The sequence below is a fragment of the Ranitomeya imitator genome, chromosome 2, assembly GCF_032444005.1.
Source record: "Ranitomeya imitator isolate aRanImi1 chromosome 2, aRanImi1.pri, whole genome shotgun sequence".
NCBI lineage: Eukaryota > Metazoa > Chordata > Amphibia > Anura > Dendrobatidae > Ranitomeya > Ranitomeya imitator.
The window spans coordinates 26861652-26883609 of NC_091283.1; the positions used below are offsets into that span (position 1 = coordinate 26861652).

The following is a 21958-nucleotide window of genomic DNA, read 5'->3' on the forward strand; positions in this document are numbered from 1 at the left end:
ATTTGCATTCAAAATTATTCACCCCCCATTACACATTATTTTTTTTAAATTAAATTTAGAAACTTTCTGCTATTTGCTATCAACCAGTCAAACAAGAAGGATGTAATGAGCGCAACACGACTAATATATATCAAGTGGTTTCTTCAAATTCAGCACAAGTTGCTGAAAGTCTCCGATTTGTTCCCTCTGTCATGACCAGCATTTTTAGTACTCGGTAGAGCACCTCTGGCTGTTGTGACCTGCCGTACACATGATGCAGAGCCAGACACCAGCTTTTAGCAGCGTTCCTCAGGGATCTTAGCCAGTCCTCATGGGCAATGCCTTGTTTAAATCCTACCATAGATTTTCTATGGGGTTCAAGTCAGGTGATTGTGACAGACACTCGAAAATCAGGGCTTCCTTTGAAACCAAGCCTCATTGGACTGTGAGATATAATAGGATCCTTGTCCTGTTGCAAATGCCAATATCCGCCAAGGATTTCCTGATACTTAATTGAATTCATCTTGCCCTCAAGCTGCAAAGAACGTTCAGAGCATCACCAAGTTAACTCCATGATAACACTATTGACATTACCCAAACCCCTGCCATGTATGACTGTAGGGGGGCCGATAAGTTTTTTGGAGATGGAAATTTCATTCTCCATGCGGACTTGCCACCTGTCCACACTGCCAAAAGTACGAAACCTGGTACCCAAGGCAGCAAAGTAGCCTGACCTTAACCCCATAGAGAATCTGTGGGGTATTGTCAAGAAGAAAATGAGGTACACCAGACCCAACAATACAGAGGAGCTGAAAGCTGCTATCAAAGCAACCTGGGCTTCCATAACCCCTCAGCAGTGCCACAGGCTGATCGCTTCCATGCCATGCCACATTGATGCAAAAGGAGTCCTGACCAAGTATTGAGGGCGTTTACTGAACATACATTTCAGTAGGCCAACATTTCGGATTTTAAATTCATTTTTCAAACTGATGTTATAAAGTATTCTAATTTACTGAGATAATGACTATTGGCTTTTCATTGGCTGTAAGCCATAATCATCAACATTAACAGAAATAAACACTTGAAATAGATCATTCTGTTTGTAATGGCCATTCCAGGGCGACCCTCAAGTCTGGGCATTTTCTTTCCCGTCTGATTCCCAGTTTCTTTGAGGAATTTTTTTTACGGCTCTGGGTCTAATCTATGAAGATCCCGACGAGTTTCTCTGGCTGAGTCTAAATTAAATCTGCATCAGCAGGGAGATAATCCAGTGGAGGAGTTTTGCTCCTAGTTCCGTAGGTGGAATGACACTGCACTCCAAAGTCAATTTTGTTAGGGGCTGTCTGAAATTATAAAAGATGCCTTTGTCTTGTATGAGACCCTGATTTTCCAAAAATGCTGCCATGTCTTTAGCGATCCATGTAGACCACCGAGTCAGAGACAAGAGGTGACTCCTCAATTTTCAGGGAGTCATGTCTAATGCACCTTGGCCTGAGTCCAGTGAGGAACCCATGCAGCTAATGGTGGGAAACTCTTTACTCTGGTCCACCACAAGCTCGATGCAAAAGGGAGTGGTTTTTTTTTTGGGGGGGGGAAGATGCGTAATTTTGTTGGTACCTGCCCATCCATATGCCTTTATTCAGGGGTATTTCACTCAGGTCTTTTAGGATATACATCTTCGGGTAGGGGCCATGCACACTGAATCCATCAAATGTTATGTGTTAGAGGGCTTGCCCTCGCTTGTGGATCTAGGCCTACCTTGGCTGATGTTACATAATCCGGTAGTGGACTGGCAGGCACGGGAGATAGTGAGGTGGAGCAATTACTGACAAAATAACTGCATGCGCACTCGTTTATCCATGGTAACAACCAGGTCTCTACCAGAGTATTTGTCTGATTACGAGGATGTGTTTTCAGAATAAGGCTGTCAAGAACTACCACCTCACCGTCCTTATGATTGCGCAGTGGATTTGATTCCTGAGGCTAAGTTGCCTAAGAACAGGTTGTATAGTGTTCCTGGTCCTGAAAGACATGCCGTGAAAGATAATATTGCGGAGAGCCTGGCTAAGGAACATGTCAGACCCTCTTCATCTCCGGTGGCAGCAGGATTTTTCTTTAAGAAAACCGATGGGGTGTTTGTATCTCAAGGAGTTAAATCGAATCACTGTTTTGGTTCCATATCCACCCCCTCTTATTCCAGATTTCTTTAATCAGATAATTGGGACGAAGTTGTTTTCCAGACTGGACTTTAGGGGGGCCTATAATCTCATCTGTATTAACCCCTTAATGACCAGAGGTATTTTTGGTTTTCCATTTTCATTATTTGCTCCCCTTCTTTCCAGAGCCATAACTTTCTATTTTTTTTTGGTCAAAATGGCCATTTGAGTGCTTGTTTTTTTGCGGGACGAGTTGTACTTTTGAACGACACCATTGGTTTTACCATGTTGTGTACTCGAAAAGAGGAAAAAAATTCAAAGTGCGGTAAAATTGCAAAAAAGTGCAATCCCACACTTGTTTTTTTGGTTGTCTTTTTTGCTAGGTTCACTAAATGCTAAAACTGAGCTGCCATTGTGATTCTCCATGTCATTACGAGTTCATAGACACCAAACATGTCTAGGTTCTTTCTTATCTAAGTGATGAAATAAAATTCCAAACTTTCTAAAAAAACAAAATTGCGCCATTTTCCAATATCCGTAGCATCTCCATTTTTTGTGATCTGGGGCCAGGTGATGGTATCGCTATTCCTCCAATGGCTGTTAGCGGCACATGTGCCGGAAAAGATGTGGGCTTACCGCTGGAGCCCACAGCAAATGGAGGGTGTCCGACATCGGCGTATTATTATGCCCGATGTCGGAAAGGGGTTGAGCAGGAGGATGAGAGAAGACCGCTTTTAAAAAGCCAGAAGGACACTACGAAAATATTGTTATACTTTTTGGGTTGACTAATGCTCCTGCTGTTTTTCAACACTTTGGAAATTACATTTTCTGTCACCAGGCAGGTAGATTTGCAGTACTCTATCTGGATGACGTATTGATTTGTATTTGCCGGACCTCGAGTCACATCAGATGCATGTCGGCAGGTCTTACAAATACTTAGGGACAATGAATTATACGTCAAACCATAGAAATGTATGTTCTCGCTTCAGGTGATTCCTTTTCTGGGGTATTTGTTATCATTCACCGGTTTTCACATGGATTCGGCGAAAGTCCTGATGGTACTCGATTGGGATCGTCCTGAAGACTTATAAACTTTAGAAAGGTTTCTAGAGGTCGCCAATTATCACCGTAAGTTCATCAAGAACTTTTCAGTAGTTGCCAAACCACTGACAGATATGACCAGGAAAGGGACAGACTTTTCTGAAGGGTCCAGTCCGGCCAATGAATCTTTTGCTACTTTAAAGAAATGTTTTGTTTCTGCACCGATTCTTATACAGCCTGACATCACTCAGCCATTTATTGTAGAGGTTGATGCTTCAGAGGTGGGACTGGGGCTGAAGTGTCGCAGGGTTCATCCCCAAGTTCATGGCGTCCATGTGCTTCTCCAAGAAGCTGTCACCAGCCGAGAGAAACTATGACATTGGTAATAGGGAACTCTTGGCAATAAAGTGGGCCTTTGAGGAGTGGCATCATTTTTTGGAGGGTTCAGTTCATCCGGTTATGGTAATCACCAATCATAAAAATCTTTTGTATTTGAAGTCTGCCAAACATCTAACACGTAAACAGGCAAGATGGTATTTATTCTTTACCAGATTCAACTTTGTTATGACTTTTATATCCTTGGGGATAAGAACATTAAGGTGGATGATTTATCTTGTTGTTGACCAGGGGATGAAAGTAATTGCGAACTGTTTCCTATATTACAGAAAGGGGTAATTACTGCTATTATATTTTCTGATCTGGAGAAAGAGGTCATAGGGGCTCAAGGGGGGACAACCCTGCTGCCTGTCCTTAAAGTAAACTGTTTGTCCCTGTAAACCTCAAACTTAAAGTTTTGAGTGAGGATCATTATTTGGTCTTTGCTGGGTATGCTAGTGCAGCGCCCCAGGGTCCTGGTCGTTGCAGTAATATCGTTCTCCTCTAGGGGGAGTGATGTTATGTCTAAAGGCAATAAAGGAGATCTCTTTACCAGGTATCACAAACCATGCAACAAATTCACACTCCAGTCCACCAGGGGGAGCTATACTCCTATTTATTAGGGCACTCCTCACAATTAGGTAAAACTGGTGATCTGGATAGGAAGTGGGGGAGAAGCTAGCTGGACTCCACCAAGTTAGCTGCTATCTGAGCGCCGCTCAGGTAGTTGGTCCCTGACAGGGGTGCGACTGCCTACCGATCCGGCAGCATCCTAAGAAAGAGACACAAACAGCAAATTGTATTGTAGAGGGTGAGAAACGAAGTCATACCAAAATTAGAGGAAACCAGAAGGAATTCTGCCCTACACAGGCTGCCTCCTTCTGAGGTGCAGGATCCGGTAGCCGGAACACCGAGAGAGCAATCGTCTCCATGCCTTGCTCCAGAGACCGGCAGGACAGTTAATTCCATGTTATCTGCCCGACCTATACCCAGGAGGCACGGTGGCAACTTGTGGGGGCTGGGGTGTGCTAGAGTCTCTGTAAAAAGCCCCAGGCCACAAGTCATACGGGTTTGTTCCTATCCATCTGGGGGACAGAGAGAAACACAATACCAACAACAGTTGTGAGTACCTTACCGAGAAGCTTAGCAGGAAGGTACTACAACACTCAGGCGCTAGAGGAAGGCTACTGATTTCCACCTGGATAAGGGGACGCTGGATTTGCCTTCTGACTAGCCGGACTCTGCCTGCCCTGTGATCTTGTGCTTTGGACTGTGGATGCTGAAGCCTTCAGTAAAAAGGTAAAGAGACTGCAACCTTGTGTCCTTGTTATTCACTGCGACATCTACCATCCACCATCTACACACGGGGAAGCCCTGGGGACACACTTCACCTGTGGGAAGGTATACCATCTAGCTGCCATAACATCACCCCAGCGGACCCCTAAGCAGCGTCGGTCACCCTGACCGAATACCACAGGTGGCGCCACGAACATTTCCACTTTAACCCCTCTGTGACCTTAGACGTACTATCCCGTCGAGGTGCCCTGGGCTTATCTGACCCTGGACGGGATAGTACGTCATAGCCGATCGGCCGCGCTCACGGGGGGAGCGCGGCCGATCGCGGCCGGGTGTCAGCTGCTCATCGCAGCTGACATCCGGCACTATGTGCCAGGAGCGGTCACGGACCTGCGGGCTTCCCTGAGACCCCCGGAGCAACGCGATGTGATCGCGTTGCTGCGAGGGTCTCACCTCCCTCCCTGCTCCCTCCAGCCCCGGATCCAAGATGGCCGCGGATCCGGGTCCTGGAGGGAGGGAGGTGGCTTCACAGAGCCTGCTCAGAGCAGGCACTGTGAAGCCTGCAGCGCTGCAAGTCAGATCAGTGATCTGACAGAGTGCTGTGCAAACTGTCAGATCACTGATCTGTGATGTCCCCCCCTGGGACAAAGTAAAAAAGTAAAAAAAAAATTTTCCAAATGTGTAAAAAAAATAAAAAAAAATATTCCAAAATAATGAAAAAAAAATATATATATTATTCCCATAAATACATTTCTTCATCTAAATAAAAAAAAAAAACCAATAAAAGTACACATATTTAGTATCGCCGCGTCCGTAACGACCCGACCTATAAAACTGTCCCACTAGTTAACCCCTTCAGTAAACACCGTAAGAAAAAAAAAAAAAAACAAGGCAAAAAACAACGCTTTATTATCATACCGCCGAACAAAAAGTGGAATAACACGCGATCAAAAGGACAGATATAAATAACCATGGTACCGCTGAAAGCGTCATATTGTCCCGCAAAAAACGAGCCGCCATACAGCATCATCAGCAAAAAAATAAAAAAGTTATAGTCCTGAGAATAAAGCGATGCAAAAATAATTTTTTCTGTAAAATAGTTTTTATCGTATAAAAGCGCCAAACCATAAAAAAATGATATAAATGAGGTATCGCTGTAATTGTACTGACCCGAAGAATAAAACTGATTTATCAATTTTACCAAATGCGGAACGGTATAAACGCCTCCCCCAATAGAAATTCATGAATAGCTGGCTTTTGGTCATTCTTCCTCACAAAAATCGGAATAAAAAGCGATCAAAAAATGTCACGTGCCCAAAAATGTTTTCAATAAAAACGTCAACTCGTCCCGCAAAAAACAAGACCTCACATGACTCTGTGGACCAAAATATGGAAAAATTATAGCTCTCAAAATGTGGTATTGCAAAAAATATTTTTTGCAATAAAAAGGGTCTTTCAGTGTGTGACGGCTGCCAATCATAAAAATCCGCTAAAAAACTCGCTATAAAAGTAAATCAAACCCCCCTTCATCACCCCCTTAGTTAGGGAAAAATAAAAAAAAATGTATTTCCATTTTCCCATTAGGGCTAGGGTTAGGGCTAGGGTTAGGGCTAGGGCTAGGGTTAGGGCTAGGGTTAGGGCTAGGGTTAGGGCTAGGGCTAGGGTTAGGGCTAGGGTTAGGGCTAGGGTTAGGGTTAGGGCTAGGGCTAGGGTTAGGGTTAGGGCTAGGGTTAGGGCTAGGGTTAGGGCTAGGGTTAGGGCTAGGGTTAGGGCTAGGGCTAGGGTTAGGGCTAGGGTTAGGGCTAGGGTTAGGGTTAGGGTTGGGGCTACAGTTAGGGTTGGGGCTAAAGTTAGGGTTAGGGTTTAGATTACATTTACAGTTGGGAATAGGGTTGGGATTAGGGTTAGGGGTGTGTCAGGGTTAGAGGTGTGGTTAGGGTTACCGTTGGAATTAGGGTTAGGGGTGTGTTTAGATTAGGGTTTCAGTTATAATTGGGGGGTTTCCACTGTTTCGGCACATCAGGGGCTCTCCAAACACGACATGGCGCCGGTCTCTATTCCAGCCAATTCTGCGTTGAAAAAGTAAAACAGTGCTCCTTCCCTTCCGAGCTCTCCTGTGTGCCCAAACAGGGGTTTACCCTCACATATGGGGTATCAGCGTACTCAGGACAAATTGGACAACAACTTTTGTGGACCAATTTCTCCTGTTACCCTTGGGAAAATACAAAACTGGGGGCTAAAAAATAATTTTTGAGGGAAAACAAAAAGATTTTTTATTTTCACGGCTCTGCGTTATAAACTGTAGTGAAACACTTGGGGGTTCAAAGTTCTCACAACACATCTAGATAAGTTCATTGAGGGGTCTAGTTTCCAATATGGGGTCACTTGTGGGGGGTTTCTACTGTTTAGGTACATTAGGGGCTCTGCAAACGCAATGTGACGCCTGCAGACCAATCCATCTAAGTCTGCATTCCAAATGATGCTCCTTCCCTTCCGAGCCCTCCCATGCGCCCAAACGGTGGTTCCCCCCCACATATCGGGTATCAGCGTACTCAGGACAAATTGGACAACAACATTTAGGGTCCAATTTCTCCTGCTAACCTTGGAAAAATACAAAACTGGGGGCTAAAATATAATTTTTGTGGAAAAAAAAATATTTTTTATTTGCATGGCTCTGCGTTATAAACTGTAGTGAAATACTTGGGGGTTCAAAGCTCTCACAACACATCAAGATGAGTTCCTTAGGGGGTCTACTTTCCAAAATGGTGTCACTTGTGGGGGGTTTCTACTGTTTAGGTACATTAGGGGCTCTGCAAACGCAATGTGACGCCTGCAGACCATTTCATCTAAGTCTGCATTCCAAATGGCGCTCCTTCCCTTCCGAGCCCTCCCATGCGCCCAAACGGTGGTTCCCCCCCACATATGGGGTATCAGCGTACTCAGGACAAATTGGACAACAACTTTTGGGGTCCAATTTCTCCTGTTACCCTAGGGAAAATACAAAACTGGGGGCTAAAAAATAATTTTTGTGGGAAAAAAATTTTGTTTTATTTTTATGGCTCTGCATTATAAACTTCTGTGAAGCCCTTGGTGGGTCAAAGTGCTCACCACACATCCAGATAAGTTCCTTAGGGGGTCTACTTTCCAAAATGGTGTCACTTGTGGGGGGTTTCAATGTTTAGGCACATCAGTGGCTCTCCAAACGCAACATGGCGTCCCATCTCAATTCCTGTCAATTTTGCATTGAAAAGTCAAACGGCGCTCCTTCCCTTCCGAGCTCTCCCATGCGCCCAAACAGTGGTTTACTGCCACATATGGGGTATCAGCGTACTCAGGACAAATTGGACAACAACTTTTGAGGTCCAATTTCTTCTCTTACCCTTGGAAAAATAAAAAATTGGGGGCAAAAATATAATTTTTGTGAAAAAATATGATTTTTTATTTTTACGGTTCTGCATTATAAACTTCTGTGAAGCACTTGGTGGGTCAAAGTGCTCACCACACCTCTAGATAAGTTCCTTAGGGGGTCTACTTTCCAAAATGGTGTCACTTGTGGGGGGTTTCAATGTTTAGGCACATCAGTGGCTCTCCAAACGCAACATGGCGTCCCATCTCTATTTCTGTCAATTTTGCATTGAAAAGTCAAACGGCGCTCCTTCCCTTCCGAGCTCTCCCATGCGCCCAAACAGTGGTTTACTGCCACATATGAGGTATCAGCGTACTCAGGACAAATTGGACAACAACTTTTGGGGTCCATTTTCTCCTGTTACCCTTGGTAAAATAAAACAAATTGGAGCTGAAGTAAATTTTTTGTGTAAAAAAGTTAAATGTTCATTTTTATTTAAACATTCCAAAAATTCCTATTAAACACCTGAAGGGTTAATAAACTTCTTGAATGTGGATTTGAGCACCTTGAGGGGTGCAGTTTTTAGAATGGTGTCACACTTGGGCATTTTCTATCATATAGACCCCTCAAAATGACTTCAAATGAGACGTGGTCCCTAAAAAAAAATGGTGTTGTAAAAATGAGAAATTGCTGGTCAACTTTTAACCCTTATAACTCCCTAACAAAAAAAAAAATTGGTTCCAAAATTATGCTGATGTAAAGGAGACATGTGGGAAATGTTACTTATTAAGTATTTTGTGTGACATATCTCTGTGATTTAATTGCATAAAAATTAAAAGTTTGAAAATTGCGAAATTTTCAAAATTTTCGCCAAATTTCCGTTTTTTTCACAAATAAACGCAGGTACTATCAAAGAAATTTTACCACTATCATGAAGTACAATATGTCACGAGAAAACATTGTCAGAATCACCAGGATCCGTTGAAGCGTTTCGGAGTTATAACCTCATAAAGGGACAGTGGTCAGAATTGTAAAAATTGGGGGTAAAGGGGTTAAAGACCTTTCCCCTTTTACAACGGAACTCCCGACGGCCACGGACCGGGTCAGCCACCGTGACATCCCCCTTGAGAACCGAAGAGCCCGGTGCCGAGTTCCCCTAGCCCTTGGGAGCGCTCCAATCTTTTGGCGTCACGAACAGGATCTACTTAAGCCTGAAAATCGGGTCATGTGCGCCTAAGAACTGTGTCAGAACTGTGTTGAACTGTGATTTGCTGAAAGGACTGTGTATTGCAAAAGACCGCCAAAATTTCTGCCAAAACCGCCGCCATTACAGCGCCACGAGGAGCGCAGGAGAAAAAGAAGGGCGTGCCAACATGGGAGGAGACTACCAAAGCGGCGCCAGAAGTGATGAACGCCCCTTCCGACTAATGCTACGAGATGAAGATGTGCCCAGCAGCCAAGGAGCCCCGCCCCCAGAAAATGGAGGAGCAGCGTGCATTTGCGGCCACAGATCCAGGAGCAGAGATGGCGACCAGCAGGTACCTGAATGACGACGAAGTGACCCAGGACCATCCCAAGCGACTGGAGGCGAAACCGAACTCGCCGCTGCTGGAGGATCCGGACTTCTTGGATCCGCAGGTGGAGGAGCCGAGCCATCAACTCCTGGACGCAGAGCCGACAGCAGTGAAGATATGGAAGTCGGAGCTGTGCAGGAAGATCGCACTGGAAGAATCGCGGTCTGGGCAACAGCAGACTCCAGCGTCCACATCAGCGGAGCAGACCGGCATCGGTGGAACCACATCAGACGCAGGTACAGAAAATGTCCCTGCCCCACCGACCGATCCTGCTCCAGTGACCGCACTTCCCCCAGCTGCTGATTCCGCCTCAGTGACCGCTCCTGGCCCCGACTGTGACCGAACACCAGCCATCGGCCCAGCTCTAGCGACTCCCCAGACCACCGATGAGACACCAATCCCACTCCTAGCGTCGCAGGGGGTCCAAGAAATCGTCCCCACTACTACTGCAGCTGAACCGCCAGTAGCTGCTACCTCTGCTGCAGTAAATGCCCATACTCAAGCTACGCAGACCTCCATCGCTGCGCATGACTTAACTATCCATGAAAGACAAACCAATGGTGTTTACTTGGCACCAGGTGTGACCCTGGATCCAACCCTTCCCAGGCCAAGAAGGGTTCTGTGCCAGGTGAAGCCCTGGAAGCCTTCGCATAAAAGAACACTGAAAAGATTGTACATAGTTAACTGTTAACGGTTTGCTGCTAAAGTACTGAACCCATTTAGGGTTAACTCTTAAAGGGGTCTCACATTTAAAGGGATCCTCAGTTGTTGCCCAAAGTTCATAATTGTTTCAAGGAACTCAGAATCATAAACTGTGAATGATTCACAAACTGTACTTGTAAATAGTTTGCACCTTCTTAAAGGTGCTTCCTACTGGTTTTACAACGGAGGCTTTTACAGAGACTGCCTTCGTTGGAGACTGCTACTAATCTTGTTGTAAGAATTTTGTTTTACAGACCTGAAGAAAAACCCGTTGGTGTGGTAGAATTCCAGGTCAGGAGACACGTCTTGTAGCCCACCCAAAACCAACGTTGGGGGTTCGTCACGGGTCCCTCTCATCACATCACTCATATTGCTAAAACTGACTTGAATGTTGATGATGTGATTGTTTGCACTACCTCATTGAAAGACTTGAGTTTGCCTTAGACTAGGTGCACACGTTCAGGATTTCTCTCAGAAAATTCCTGAGAAAAACCGGACATTTTCTGCAAGAAATCCGCAAGAAAACCGCATGCGTTTTTGCCGCGGTTTTGCCGCGTTTTTGCCGTGACACTTCCCAATGCATTTTGTAGTGGGAAATCCACAAAAAAAAAAGCAAAATTAATGAACATGCTGCGGTTTTTACCGTGATGCGTTTTTTTCGCGGAAAAAACTGCATCATGTGCACAAAACATGCGGAATTCATTCTAAATTATGGGATGCTTATTGTATGTGGTTTTTTTTTGCGGTTTTATAGCGTTTTTATCGGGAAAAACCGCGAAAAAAACACAACGTGTGCACACAGCCTTAAAGAGAATGTTGCATCCTTGCACTTTGTTAAGAAGTTGGTGTATTACAGGGTAATATAGCAAATAAAGTTAAGAATTTAGATTTAGATACTAATAGTGTTTACACAGAGTTGAAGTCTAGATAATGGGGAAAATGTTTGATAATGTACTTTGAATAAACTGAAGGAAATGCAGTGAGCCCGTGGGGGTTGATAGATAGTCCTGCATGTGTAGAAGAATAAGGAAAAATCTTGATTTGCACTTTGGAGTTCTATGTTAGTATACCCTTAGAGGGTACTTGCACTTAGTAGATAGTATACCTGTATGGGTAATTGTGTTTCATAGCTAGTTAATAACTGTTTTCTACTTGCCTTAAAAAGTCGTACGCACAATGTAGATATGTTATTGTTATGCAACGTTCAAGTGTCCTCACCTCCCATAAAGGGAAGCTTAGTATAAATTAACTTGTTTTATAGCATTTCAAAAATTGCATGTCTTTTTGCTAATGTATTGTTGTTGTTTTTTTCCCAGTCCCGGAGTACTGGATTTAACGGGGGGGTGGGGGGTGTTTTGCAGCGCCCCAGGGTCCTGGTCGTTGCAGTAATATCGTTCTCCTCTAGGGGGAGTGATGTTACGTCTGAAGGCAATAAAGGAGATCTCTTTACCAGGTATCGCAAACCATGCAACACACTTCACACTCCAGTCCACCAGGGGGAGCTATGCTCCTATTTATTAGGGCACTCCTCACAATTAGGTAAAACTGGTGGTCTGGATAGGAAGTGGGGGAGAAGCTAGCTGGGCTCCACCGAGTTAGCTGCTATCTGAGCTCTGCTCAGGTAGTTGGTCCCTGACATGGGTGGGATCCTGTCAGAGGCCTAGACAGAAGGACACGGAGCTGCGACTGCCTACTGATGCGGCAGCATCCTAAGAAAGAGACACGAACAGTGAATTGTATTGTAGGGGGTGAGAAACAAAGTCATAGCAAAAGGAGAGGAAACCAGAAGGAGTTCTGCCCTAGACAGGCTGCCTCCTTCTGAGGTGCAGGATCCGGTAGCCGGAACACTGAGGGAGCAATCGTCTCCATGCCTTACTCCAGAGACCGGCAGGACAGTTAATTCCACGTTATCTGCCTGACCTATACCCAGGAGGCACGGTGGCAACTTGTGGGGCTGGGGCGTGCTAGAGTCCCTGTAAAAAGCCCCAGGCCACCAGTCATACGGGTTTGTTCCTATCCATCAGACAGAGAGAAACACAACACCAACAACAGTTGTGAGGACCTTACCGAGAAACTTAGCAGGAAGGTACTACAACACTCAGGCGCTAGAGATAGGCTACTGATTTCCACCTGGATAAGGGGACTCTGGATTTGCCTTCAGACCGGCCGGACTCTGCCTGCCCTGTGATCTGGTGCTTTGGACTGTGGATGCTGAAGCCTTCAGTAAAAAGGTAAAGAGACTGCAACCTTGTGTCCTCGTTATTCACTGCGCCATCTACCATCCACCATCTACACATGGGGAAGCCCTGTGGACACACTTCACCTGTGGGAAGGTATACCATCTAGCTGCCATAACATCACCCCAGCGGACCCCTAAGCAGCGTCGGTCACCCTGACCTAATACCACAGGTGGCGTCACGAACATTTCCCCTTTAAAGACCTTTCCCCTTTCACAACGGACCTCCCGAGGGCCATGGACCGTTTCAGCCACCGTGACATCCCCCTTGAGAACCAAAGGGCCCGGTACCGAGTTCCCTTAGCCCTTGGGGGCGCTCCACTAGTAGTAAAGACAACACAGATCTTTTTACTAGTCGTTTTTGGTGGTCTACGGTGAACCAGGATGTTCGCAAATATGTGGCTACCAGCAATACTTGCTCATTTTCTAAGACCCCAAATACTCGTCCGTCCGGAGCTCTTCAACCTTTGGCGATGCCATGAACTCATTTGTCTGTAGATTTAATCACTGATCTACCCATACCGGCAGGTAGCACTATAACATTAGTGGATAGGTTCAGCAACATGGCTCATTTCATTGCGCTACCTGCTTTACCGAATGCCAAGACTTTGGAGCAAAATTTTCTTAAAGTGATTGTGAAATAACATGGGATTCCATCTTTGAAGATCTGAGGTTGTGGGTTGTTGTAATCACCTAGGCAGGTTAACAATGCAAATACTGGTTTTACAACAAATCCAGGTAGATTGCCAAAATACAATGTCCCCAGTTCACAAGATCCCCTCCCCGGGGCTGATAGTCCCACTGCCCCCGTACCAGGCGATACTCACTGTCTCCCAACTTTTGATTGGTCCACAGATTTCGGATCTCCCGCCTGTATAGTCTGTAGTCACAGTCCAGGCTCCGCCAGACGACAAATAACACAACTATCCGGGACCAACAATCCTAAAGAAAGTTTGTGAAGTCCAGATGACAGATCCCTCAACTGTAGTATGGAAATCCAACCCAGCCGGCAACCAATCTCCAAAACTCCATAGGCCATTCATTCATCTCAGCCTGGATCCTCTCCCCTCAACGTCACTCCAACAACAAAAACATTTCCTCGTCAGTACTCAATATCCCAAGCTGCCCCCAGAATTGAGTCTGACCCTTGGGAAACACTCCCCTCCAAAAGATAACTGTGCATTGGTGGGGATGTTTCACTTAAGGTACCTTCACACTGAGCAACTTTACAACGAGAACGACAACGATCCGTGACGTTGCAGCGTCCTGGATAGCGATCTCGTTGTGTTTGACACGCAGCAGCGATCTGGATCCCGCTGTGACATCGCTGGTCGTAACTAGAAGTCCGGAACTTTATTTGGTCGTCAGGTCGGCGTGATTCGTCATGTTTGACAGCAAAAGCAACGATGCCAGCAATGTTTTAACATGGAGCTAACAACCGGCGAGAACGATAAGTACGTCACAGGATCGCTCCTGCATCGTTCTGGTGTTGCTGTGTTTGATGTCTGCCAGCGACCTAAACAGCGACGCTGCAGCGATCGGCTCGTTGTCTATATCGCTGCAGCGTCGCTGAGTGTAACGGTACCTTTAGGCTGAGCCCCATTGCCCAAGATTGCATGTGAGAACTCCTGTGGTGTTGGCTCCCCTGGGTCTACTATCCCCATCCACACAATGGGACAAGTGGCTATAAGAACAATGGAATGAGTTCCTTGATCACTACTCTTGGGTTTGGCCTTATGTATGCATAAGATCTACTAGCCTGCATGTCTTCCTTTGCTTACTGTCACTGAATGGAAACATTGATTACTGAGGCTAAACTGATGAGCAAGTAAATCACTAATAAAATACAGCAAGCAAATCTGTAATAAAATACAATAATATCGACACAACCGGTGCTCCGTGCTGGGAAAAAGTCTGCAACCCGTAGAGATGTGGACTCCGACAACCGGTGCTCCGTGCTGGGAAAAAGTCTGCAAACCGTAGAGATGTGGACTCTGCTCTACGTCAATTCGTCTTATAGTCTTTAGTAAGTGGCCAACTCCTCACACCATCTGATATTGTTTTGGACGGTGGGGGGGTTCAATTTATTTGCAAAAATTTGGAAAGCATTTTGTGCTCATTTGCGTATTCAGCTTTCATTTTCATCCTCCTTTCATCCATAGGAAAGGTCTGTGCTCATCTTAGTTTTCTGCTAAGAGGAAGTTATAAAAGTTTGGATTAGACCAAGAACAGTTGAGTCCCTAAAAGACTGCAGGATTTAGTAGGAGATCTGCTCTCGCCCGTTGGGCTGCACACTAGGGGAGAACTTGAGGTCTTCTGGTAAAAGCGTGGAGGCTGAGAATAATACGTTTATTGTTGATAGCTTTTGAAATGTTCTACATCTTTTGGTTCCTTGTATGTTTATTGTCTTGTATGCAGTTACCATGATTATTTTATTAAAGTGCATGATTTACTGCAGCCATTGTGTGAACCCATTGATTATTGCATCTTTGAATACTTTATAAAACACATGTGGATTATGTAATCTGCACTGGGTGTCAATTTCCATGTGCAGAGGAGATTTATGGTGCAGTGCTATTGCCAGTGCCCCTGCATGGTGTTACTTTCCCCCTCCATGGAGGGATGACAACTTATTTACTGCCCCAGCCTTCCGCGCAGTCCCTGGTGTGCTCCTGCTCCCTGTTTGCGCTCCACAGTTCTGGAGGCTTGCATTCATCTATGGGGTATTGTCATGAGTGAGATACCAAACCCAACAATGCAGACGAGCTGAAGGCTGCTATCAAAGCAACCTGGGCTTCCATAACCCCTCAGCAGTTCCACAGGCTGATCGCCTCCATGCCACGCCGCATTGATGCAGTAATTGATGCAAAAGGAGCCCCGACCAAGTATGGGTTTTCATTGGCTGTAAGCCATAATCATCAACATTAACAGAAATAAACACTTGAAATAGATCACTCTGTGTGTAATGTCTCTATATAATGAGTTTCACTTTTTGTTATTGAAGAACTGAAATAAATTAACTTTTTGATGATATTCTAATTTAGTAAAAAGCACTTGTAGATAGCACTATATAGATAGTCAATATTTGCATATTTTTTTGCGAGAGATAGTGCACAGGTGAGGTGGCATGGTGTCTTCAGCATTAAGATTGCACTTTTCTCAGTGTATATCGTAGCCTGGAGAGGGTTACTTTAATTTTTCCAAGATGTCCGGGAGTATTTATTTAGGGAATGGGAGCATCAAAATCTGCCATATTGACCATCTCTTCTGCCTTGGAAGAGATTTATTGGGTTTGTACTTTTGCCATTAATTATCCAGACTGTTTTGGCACATTTAGTTAATGTGTTGGACGTATGTGAGCAGATTAGGGCTAAAGTTATGCCTGATCGGGGTGGCATATAGACATGTCCATGACTGTCATGGGCCTTTTCTGCATCGAGATCAAACATCATGGATGGACACCTCCCAATAATATGTCTGACAGTTTATAGGATTAGGCGATCACTCGTAGGTTAAGCATGTCACTATACAGTGAAATTCTCTAAGGCCTCTTTAGTGCCTCCAGGGAAGAGATGTTATTGTAATAATTGTTTCGCAGAGGACACACAGGTTGCACTATGGTGGCTAATGCTCCTCAGAGATATGCCAGTTTAATGCTATAAATCTCTGTGTATCAGATTCGACACGTCTGGATCCCAATTTTCCTCCAGTTCTGCATTTTATTTTACTGGGCATTTTATATAATAATTTCTGATTTTTATATTCCAGTCAATGCCATCATTTTGTATAAGAGTATACAGCCGACTAGTCATTGGAGCATCTCAACTGGACATGATATGATGGTGTTATAGTTGCCATTTGCTTGTTAGTATTTTCATATATTGATAAGAGATTTTGATTTAGCTACTGACATTTTTCCGTTATCTTTTGTTTCTAAACCACCATGTTGTCTTTCCTAATCCTCATACATTGATCCCCCCCCCCAAGTAATTAAGAATACACACGAAGGTTAATTTTATAGACTAGATGCAATTGTTCAAACCCTCTAGATCTATCAAATTTGTTTCTGTTTACTGACGACATTCGTAGATCACAAAATGGTTGTATTTAGTTGCAAAACTTTTCATTCTATATATTTGTTTATAATGTACAGTACAGACCAAAAGTTTGGACACACCATCTCATTTAAAGATTTTTCTGTATTTTCATGACTATGAAAATTGTAAATTCACACTGAAGGCATCAAAACTATGAATACATGTGGAATTATATACTTAACAAAAAAGTGTGAAACAACTGAAAATATGTCTTATATTCTAGGTTCTTCAAAGTAGCCACATTTTGCTTCGATGACTGCTTTGCACACTCTTGGCATTCTCTTGATGAGCTTCAAGAGGTAGTCACCGGAAATGGTCTTCCAACAATCTTGAAGGAGTTCCCAGAGATGCTTAGCACTTGTTGGCCCTTTTGCCTTCACTCTGCGGTCCAACTCACCCTAAACCATCTCGATTGGGTTCAGGTCTGGTGGCTGTGGAGGCCGGGTCATCTGGCGTAGCACCCCATCACTCTCCTTCTTGGTCAAATAGCCCTTACACAGCCTGGAGGTGTGTTTGGGATCATTGTCCTGTTGAAAAATAAATGATGGTCCAACTAAATGCAAATCGGATGGAATAGCATGCCGCTGCAAGATGCTGTGGTAGCCATGCTGGTTCAGTATGCCTTCAATTTTGAATAAATCCCCAACAGTGTCACCCGCAAAGCCCCCCCACACCTTCACACCTCCTCCTCCAAGCTTCACGGTGGGAACAAACCAGGCATGTAGAGTCCATCCGTTCACCTTTTCTGCGTCGCACAAAGACACGGTGGTTGGAACCAAAGATCTCAAATTTGGACTCATCAGACCAAGGCACAGATTTCCACTGGTCTAATGTCCATTCCTTGTGTTCTTTAGCCCAAACAAGTCTTCTGCTTGTTGCCTGTCCTTATTAGGGGTTTCCTAGCAGCTATTTTACCATGAAGGCCTGCTGCACAAAGTCTTCTCTTAACAGTTGCTGTAGAGATGTGTCTGCTGCTAGAACTCTGTGTGGGGTTTACCTGGTCTCTAATCTGAGCTGCTGTTAACCTGCGATTTCTGAGGCTGGTGACTCGGATAAACTTATACTCAGGAGCAGAGGTGACTCTTGGTCTTCCTTTCCTGGGGCGGTCCTCGTGAGCTAGTTTCTTTGTAGCGCTTGATGGTTTTTGCCACTGCACTTGGGGACACTTACAAAGTTTTCCCAATTTTTCGGACTCACTGACTTTCATTTCTTAAAGTAATGATGGCCACTCGTTTTCTTTACTTAGCTGCTTTATTCTTGCCATAATACAAATTCTAACAGTCTATTCAGTAGGACTATCAGCTGTGTATCCACCAGACTTCTGCTTAACACAACTGATGGTCCCAACCCCAATTATAAGGCAAGAAATCCCACTTATTAAACCTGACAGGGCACACCTGTGAAGTGAAAACAGTTTCCGGTGACTACCTCTTGAAGCTCATCAAGAGAATGCCAAGAGTGTGCAAAGCAGTCATTAAAGCAAAAGGTGGCTACTTTGAAGAACCTAGAATATAAGACATATTTTCAGTTGTTTCACACTTTTTTGTTAAGTATATAATTCTACATGTGTTCATTCATAGTTTTGATGCCTGCAGCGTGAACTTACAATTATTATAGTCATGATAATACAGAAAAATCTTTAAATGAGGTGTGTCAAAACTTTTGGTCTGTACTGTATCTCTATATGTACAGTACTATTTGGCCATAATTATATAAAGTCTGTTTGTAGCAAAGCCAACACTGTTCATCACCAAAAGAACCCAGTGAAGCATGGTGGAGGCAGCATTATGCTTTGGGGCTGTTTTTTAGTAGCTGGAAATGAGGCTTTAGTTAAGGTGGAGGAAATTATGATGAGTTCCAAATATCAGTCAATTTTGAAACAAAACCTTCATGCCTCTGTTAAAAAGCTGGAGATAGAGAGGAATTTCACCTTTTAGCATGACAAATACCCTAAGCGGACCTCCAAATCACCAAAAGACCAGCTTCTCCAGAAGACTATCAAGCTTTTGGAGGAGCCCAGCCAGACCTAAATCAAAGTGACAATCTGTGGTGACCTGAAGAGGGCGCTATTCACAGGAGATGCCTCCGCAATCTGACAGATGTCGAGTTGCTGCAAGGAAGAGCAACTGCAGACTGCTGAGTCGTGACAGTGTGCAATTCACGATTCCCCTCTCTAAATTCCTGGTATGTTGGGCGTTCATTTTTTAGCACAGGAGAGTTATGTTAGCATGTGTCTGCAAGTTTGCAAATTCTATAAATGTAGACCCGTGACTGCCCACCCATATGGGGGCTGCATCGGCATCGTGATGGTCTGCACATCACACAATGTCACAATTCAGCAGTCTGCCGGCACAAAGAGTGCAGACTATTTGTCTTAGACTGGACAACCTTGCTTAAATTCTATTAAATTAATGCATCAGCCTTTTTACTGATAAAAAATTTGGAGATCTCTATCCTAAAATGTCCCAAGGACAGGCCACACAACACCAGCGCCTCCATCATGTCTGGAGTCTTGATGCATTGACTGTAGTGAGGAACCAACACAGACTTACAGAATTATTGATAGATCATCAACATGTGCAACCAGTTAATACAATTGTCGTAGTGGGGACTAAATGCAGTTAATGGGGGCTTCCAACAAGACTCCTCGGAGGGGGATCTGTAATATCAGAGTTTAAACTGGACATCTGCTTATAACAAAAAATGAACAGGTGAAATGTATATTTTGGATGAGGTTTTAGAATGATCCAATTGTCATTCCTTTGTATTAGGAAATATGACATCGACAAACAACGTAACTCAAACCATGACCACTATCTTTATTATTGTGGGCTTCCAGTCCATGCGCAGTATGGAGCTTTTACTCTTCTCCCTTTTCTTCAGTATGTACATGTTAACACTGGCAGCTCACTTTCTTATCGTTACTCTTGTCCTTCTGGAAGAACATCTTCACAAGCCAATGTATCTTTTCTTGGCCAATTTTTCCTTGGTGGAAGTCCTGTATACCACGGTGACTGTACCGAACATGCTTGATGCCCTACTGACGAGAAATAAAGCAATTTCCGCATCAGCTTGTCTTGTCCAATTTTACTTTTTCTTCGCCTTTGGGGCAGCTGAGAACTGCTTTCTTGTAGTCATGGGCTATGACCGGTATGTGGCCATCTGTCGGCCACTGCACTACTCTACGTTGATGTCTAAAAGGATGGCTGTAAGGCTAGCCTGTGGACCATGGATTGTGGGCTTCATAACCGCTGCTTGCCCTGCGCTGTGGATCTCCACTCTCACATTCTGCTTCCCGAATGAGATCGACCATTTCTTTTGCGACTATTCTCCTCTTTTGAAGCTGTCATGTGAAGACACATCCAGCGGGGAGTTCACCTTCTCTGTCATCTCCTGGAGTTTGACTCTCAGCTGTTTCTTTCTTATTCTAATCTCTTACACCTTCATCATTTTGTCTGTTCTTAAGATCCCATCCGTAGAGGGGCAGAATAAAGCTTTCAACACCTGTGCGTCCCACCTCACCGTCGTATTAATCTTTAATGGTACGATAATCTTTATGTACATTCGTCCGAACTCTCACGTCAGATTCACTCTCGACAAGGTGGTGTCAATCTTCTACTGCGTGGTGACCCCAGTGATGAACCCCATGATATATTGTCTGAGGAACAAAGAGGTGAAGAATGCCCTGAGAAAAGCAGTTCAAAGGCGAGTAATCGTATGAATAGGAAAAACACTTGGTCGTAGAAGACGGGGAACAGTAACATATTGATATGGACAGCCCCATCATATTAATTATCCCAAACAAAAAGGGGGAAAAAATAATAATTTTCAACAGCTAAGATCATTTTTAATGATTAGATTTCTGAAACTTAACATGGACAAAACAGAATTCATCACCTTTCCCCCATCTCACACGACCACCCCAATGAACCTATCCATTACAGTAAATGGCTGCCCACTCTCCCCAGTCCCACAAGCTCGCTGCCTCGGGGTAATCCTTGACGCTGATCTCTCCTTCAAACCACATATCCAAGCCCTTTCCACTTCCTGCCGCTTTCAACTCAAAAATATTTCACGAATCCGTTCATTCCTCCACCATGAATCTGCAAAAACCCTAGTCCATGCCCTCATCATCTCTCGCCTTGACTACTGCAACCTCCTGCTCTGTGGCCTCCCCTCTAACACTCTCACACCCCTCCAATCTATTCTAAACTCTGCTGCCCGACTAATCCACCTGTCCCCCGCTATTCCCCGGCCTCTCCCCTCTGTCAATCCCTTCACTGGCTCCCCATTGCCCAGAGACTCCACTACAAAACCCTAACCATGACGTACAAAGCCATCCACAACCTGTCTCCTCCATACATCTGTGACCTCGTCTCCCGGTACTTACCTACCCGCAACCTCCGATCCTCACAAGATCTCCTGCTCTACTCCCCTCTTATCTCCTCTTCCCACAATCGTATACAAGATTTCTCTCGCGTATCACCCCTACTCTGGAACCCTCTACCACAACACATCAGACTCTCGCCTACCATCGAAACCTTCAAAAAGAACCTGAAGACCCACCTCTTCAGACAAGCCTACAACCTGCAGTAACCACCGATCGACCAAACCGCTGCATGACCATCTCTACCCTCACCTACTGTATTCTCACCCATCCCTTGTAGATTGTGAGCCTTCGCGGGCAGGGTCCTCATTCCTCCTGTACCAGTTATGACTTGTATTGTTTAAGATTATTGTACTTGTTTTTATTATGTATACCCCTCCTCACATGTAAAGCGCCATGGAATAAATGGCGCTATAACAATAAATAATAATAATAATAATACCTGTAATATACAGTGTGTTTTCCAGGATCCTCAACTAATACTTTGACGGTACTGAAAAATTGGCTTTAGAATTCGGCTATAGAAAAATTACATGTAATGGAGGCAGATAAAATCTCATAACAGTGATAAAGGTTTTTTTTTTTACCAAATGGTCTACAGAGAAATAAGGGTTAGGGTGACATTTACTTGTTTGTCTTGTCACGTGAAATCTGGGTGCCTGACAAATATCATGAACTGGTAGGATTAAGATTTTCTTAGAGCCTTGCTTTAAAAACTAAAAGCTCAACAATTGTGCACTGGTGAAATCGCATCAACTTATAGACAATT

General features: G+C 44.4%; 1 protein-coding gene across 1 annotated transcript; it reads left to right on the plus strand.

Moving 5' to 3' along the window:
- Nucleotides 1–19578: 19578 nt before the first annotated feature.
- On the plus strand, nucleotides 19579–20523 carry LOC138667849 (olfactory receptor 6B1-like). The gene has a single exon (XM_069755935.1). The coding sequence runs from the start codon at nucleotides 19579–19581 to the stop codon at nucleotides 20521–20523; it is 945 nt and encodes a 314-aa protein (XP_069612036.1).
- Nucleotides 20524–21958: the final 1435 nt, after the last annotated feature.

Coding starts and splice junctions, on each gene's coding strand:
- LOC138667849 (XM_069755935.1), top strand. CDS start 19,579: ATGACATCGACAAACAACGTAACTCAAACCATGACCACTATCTTTATT.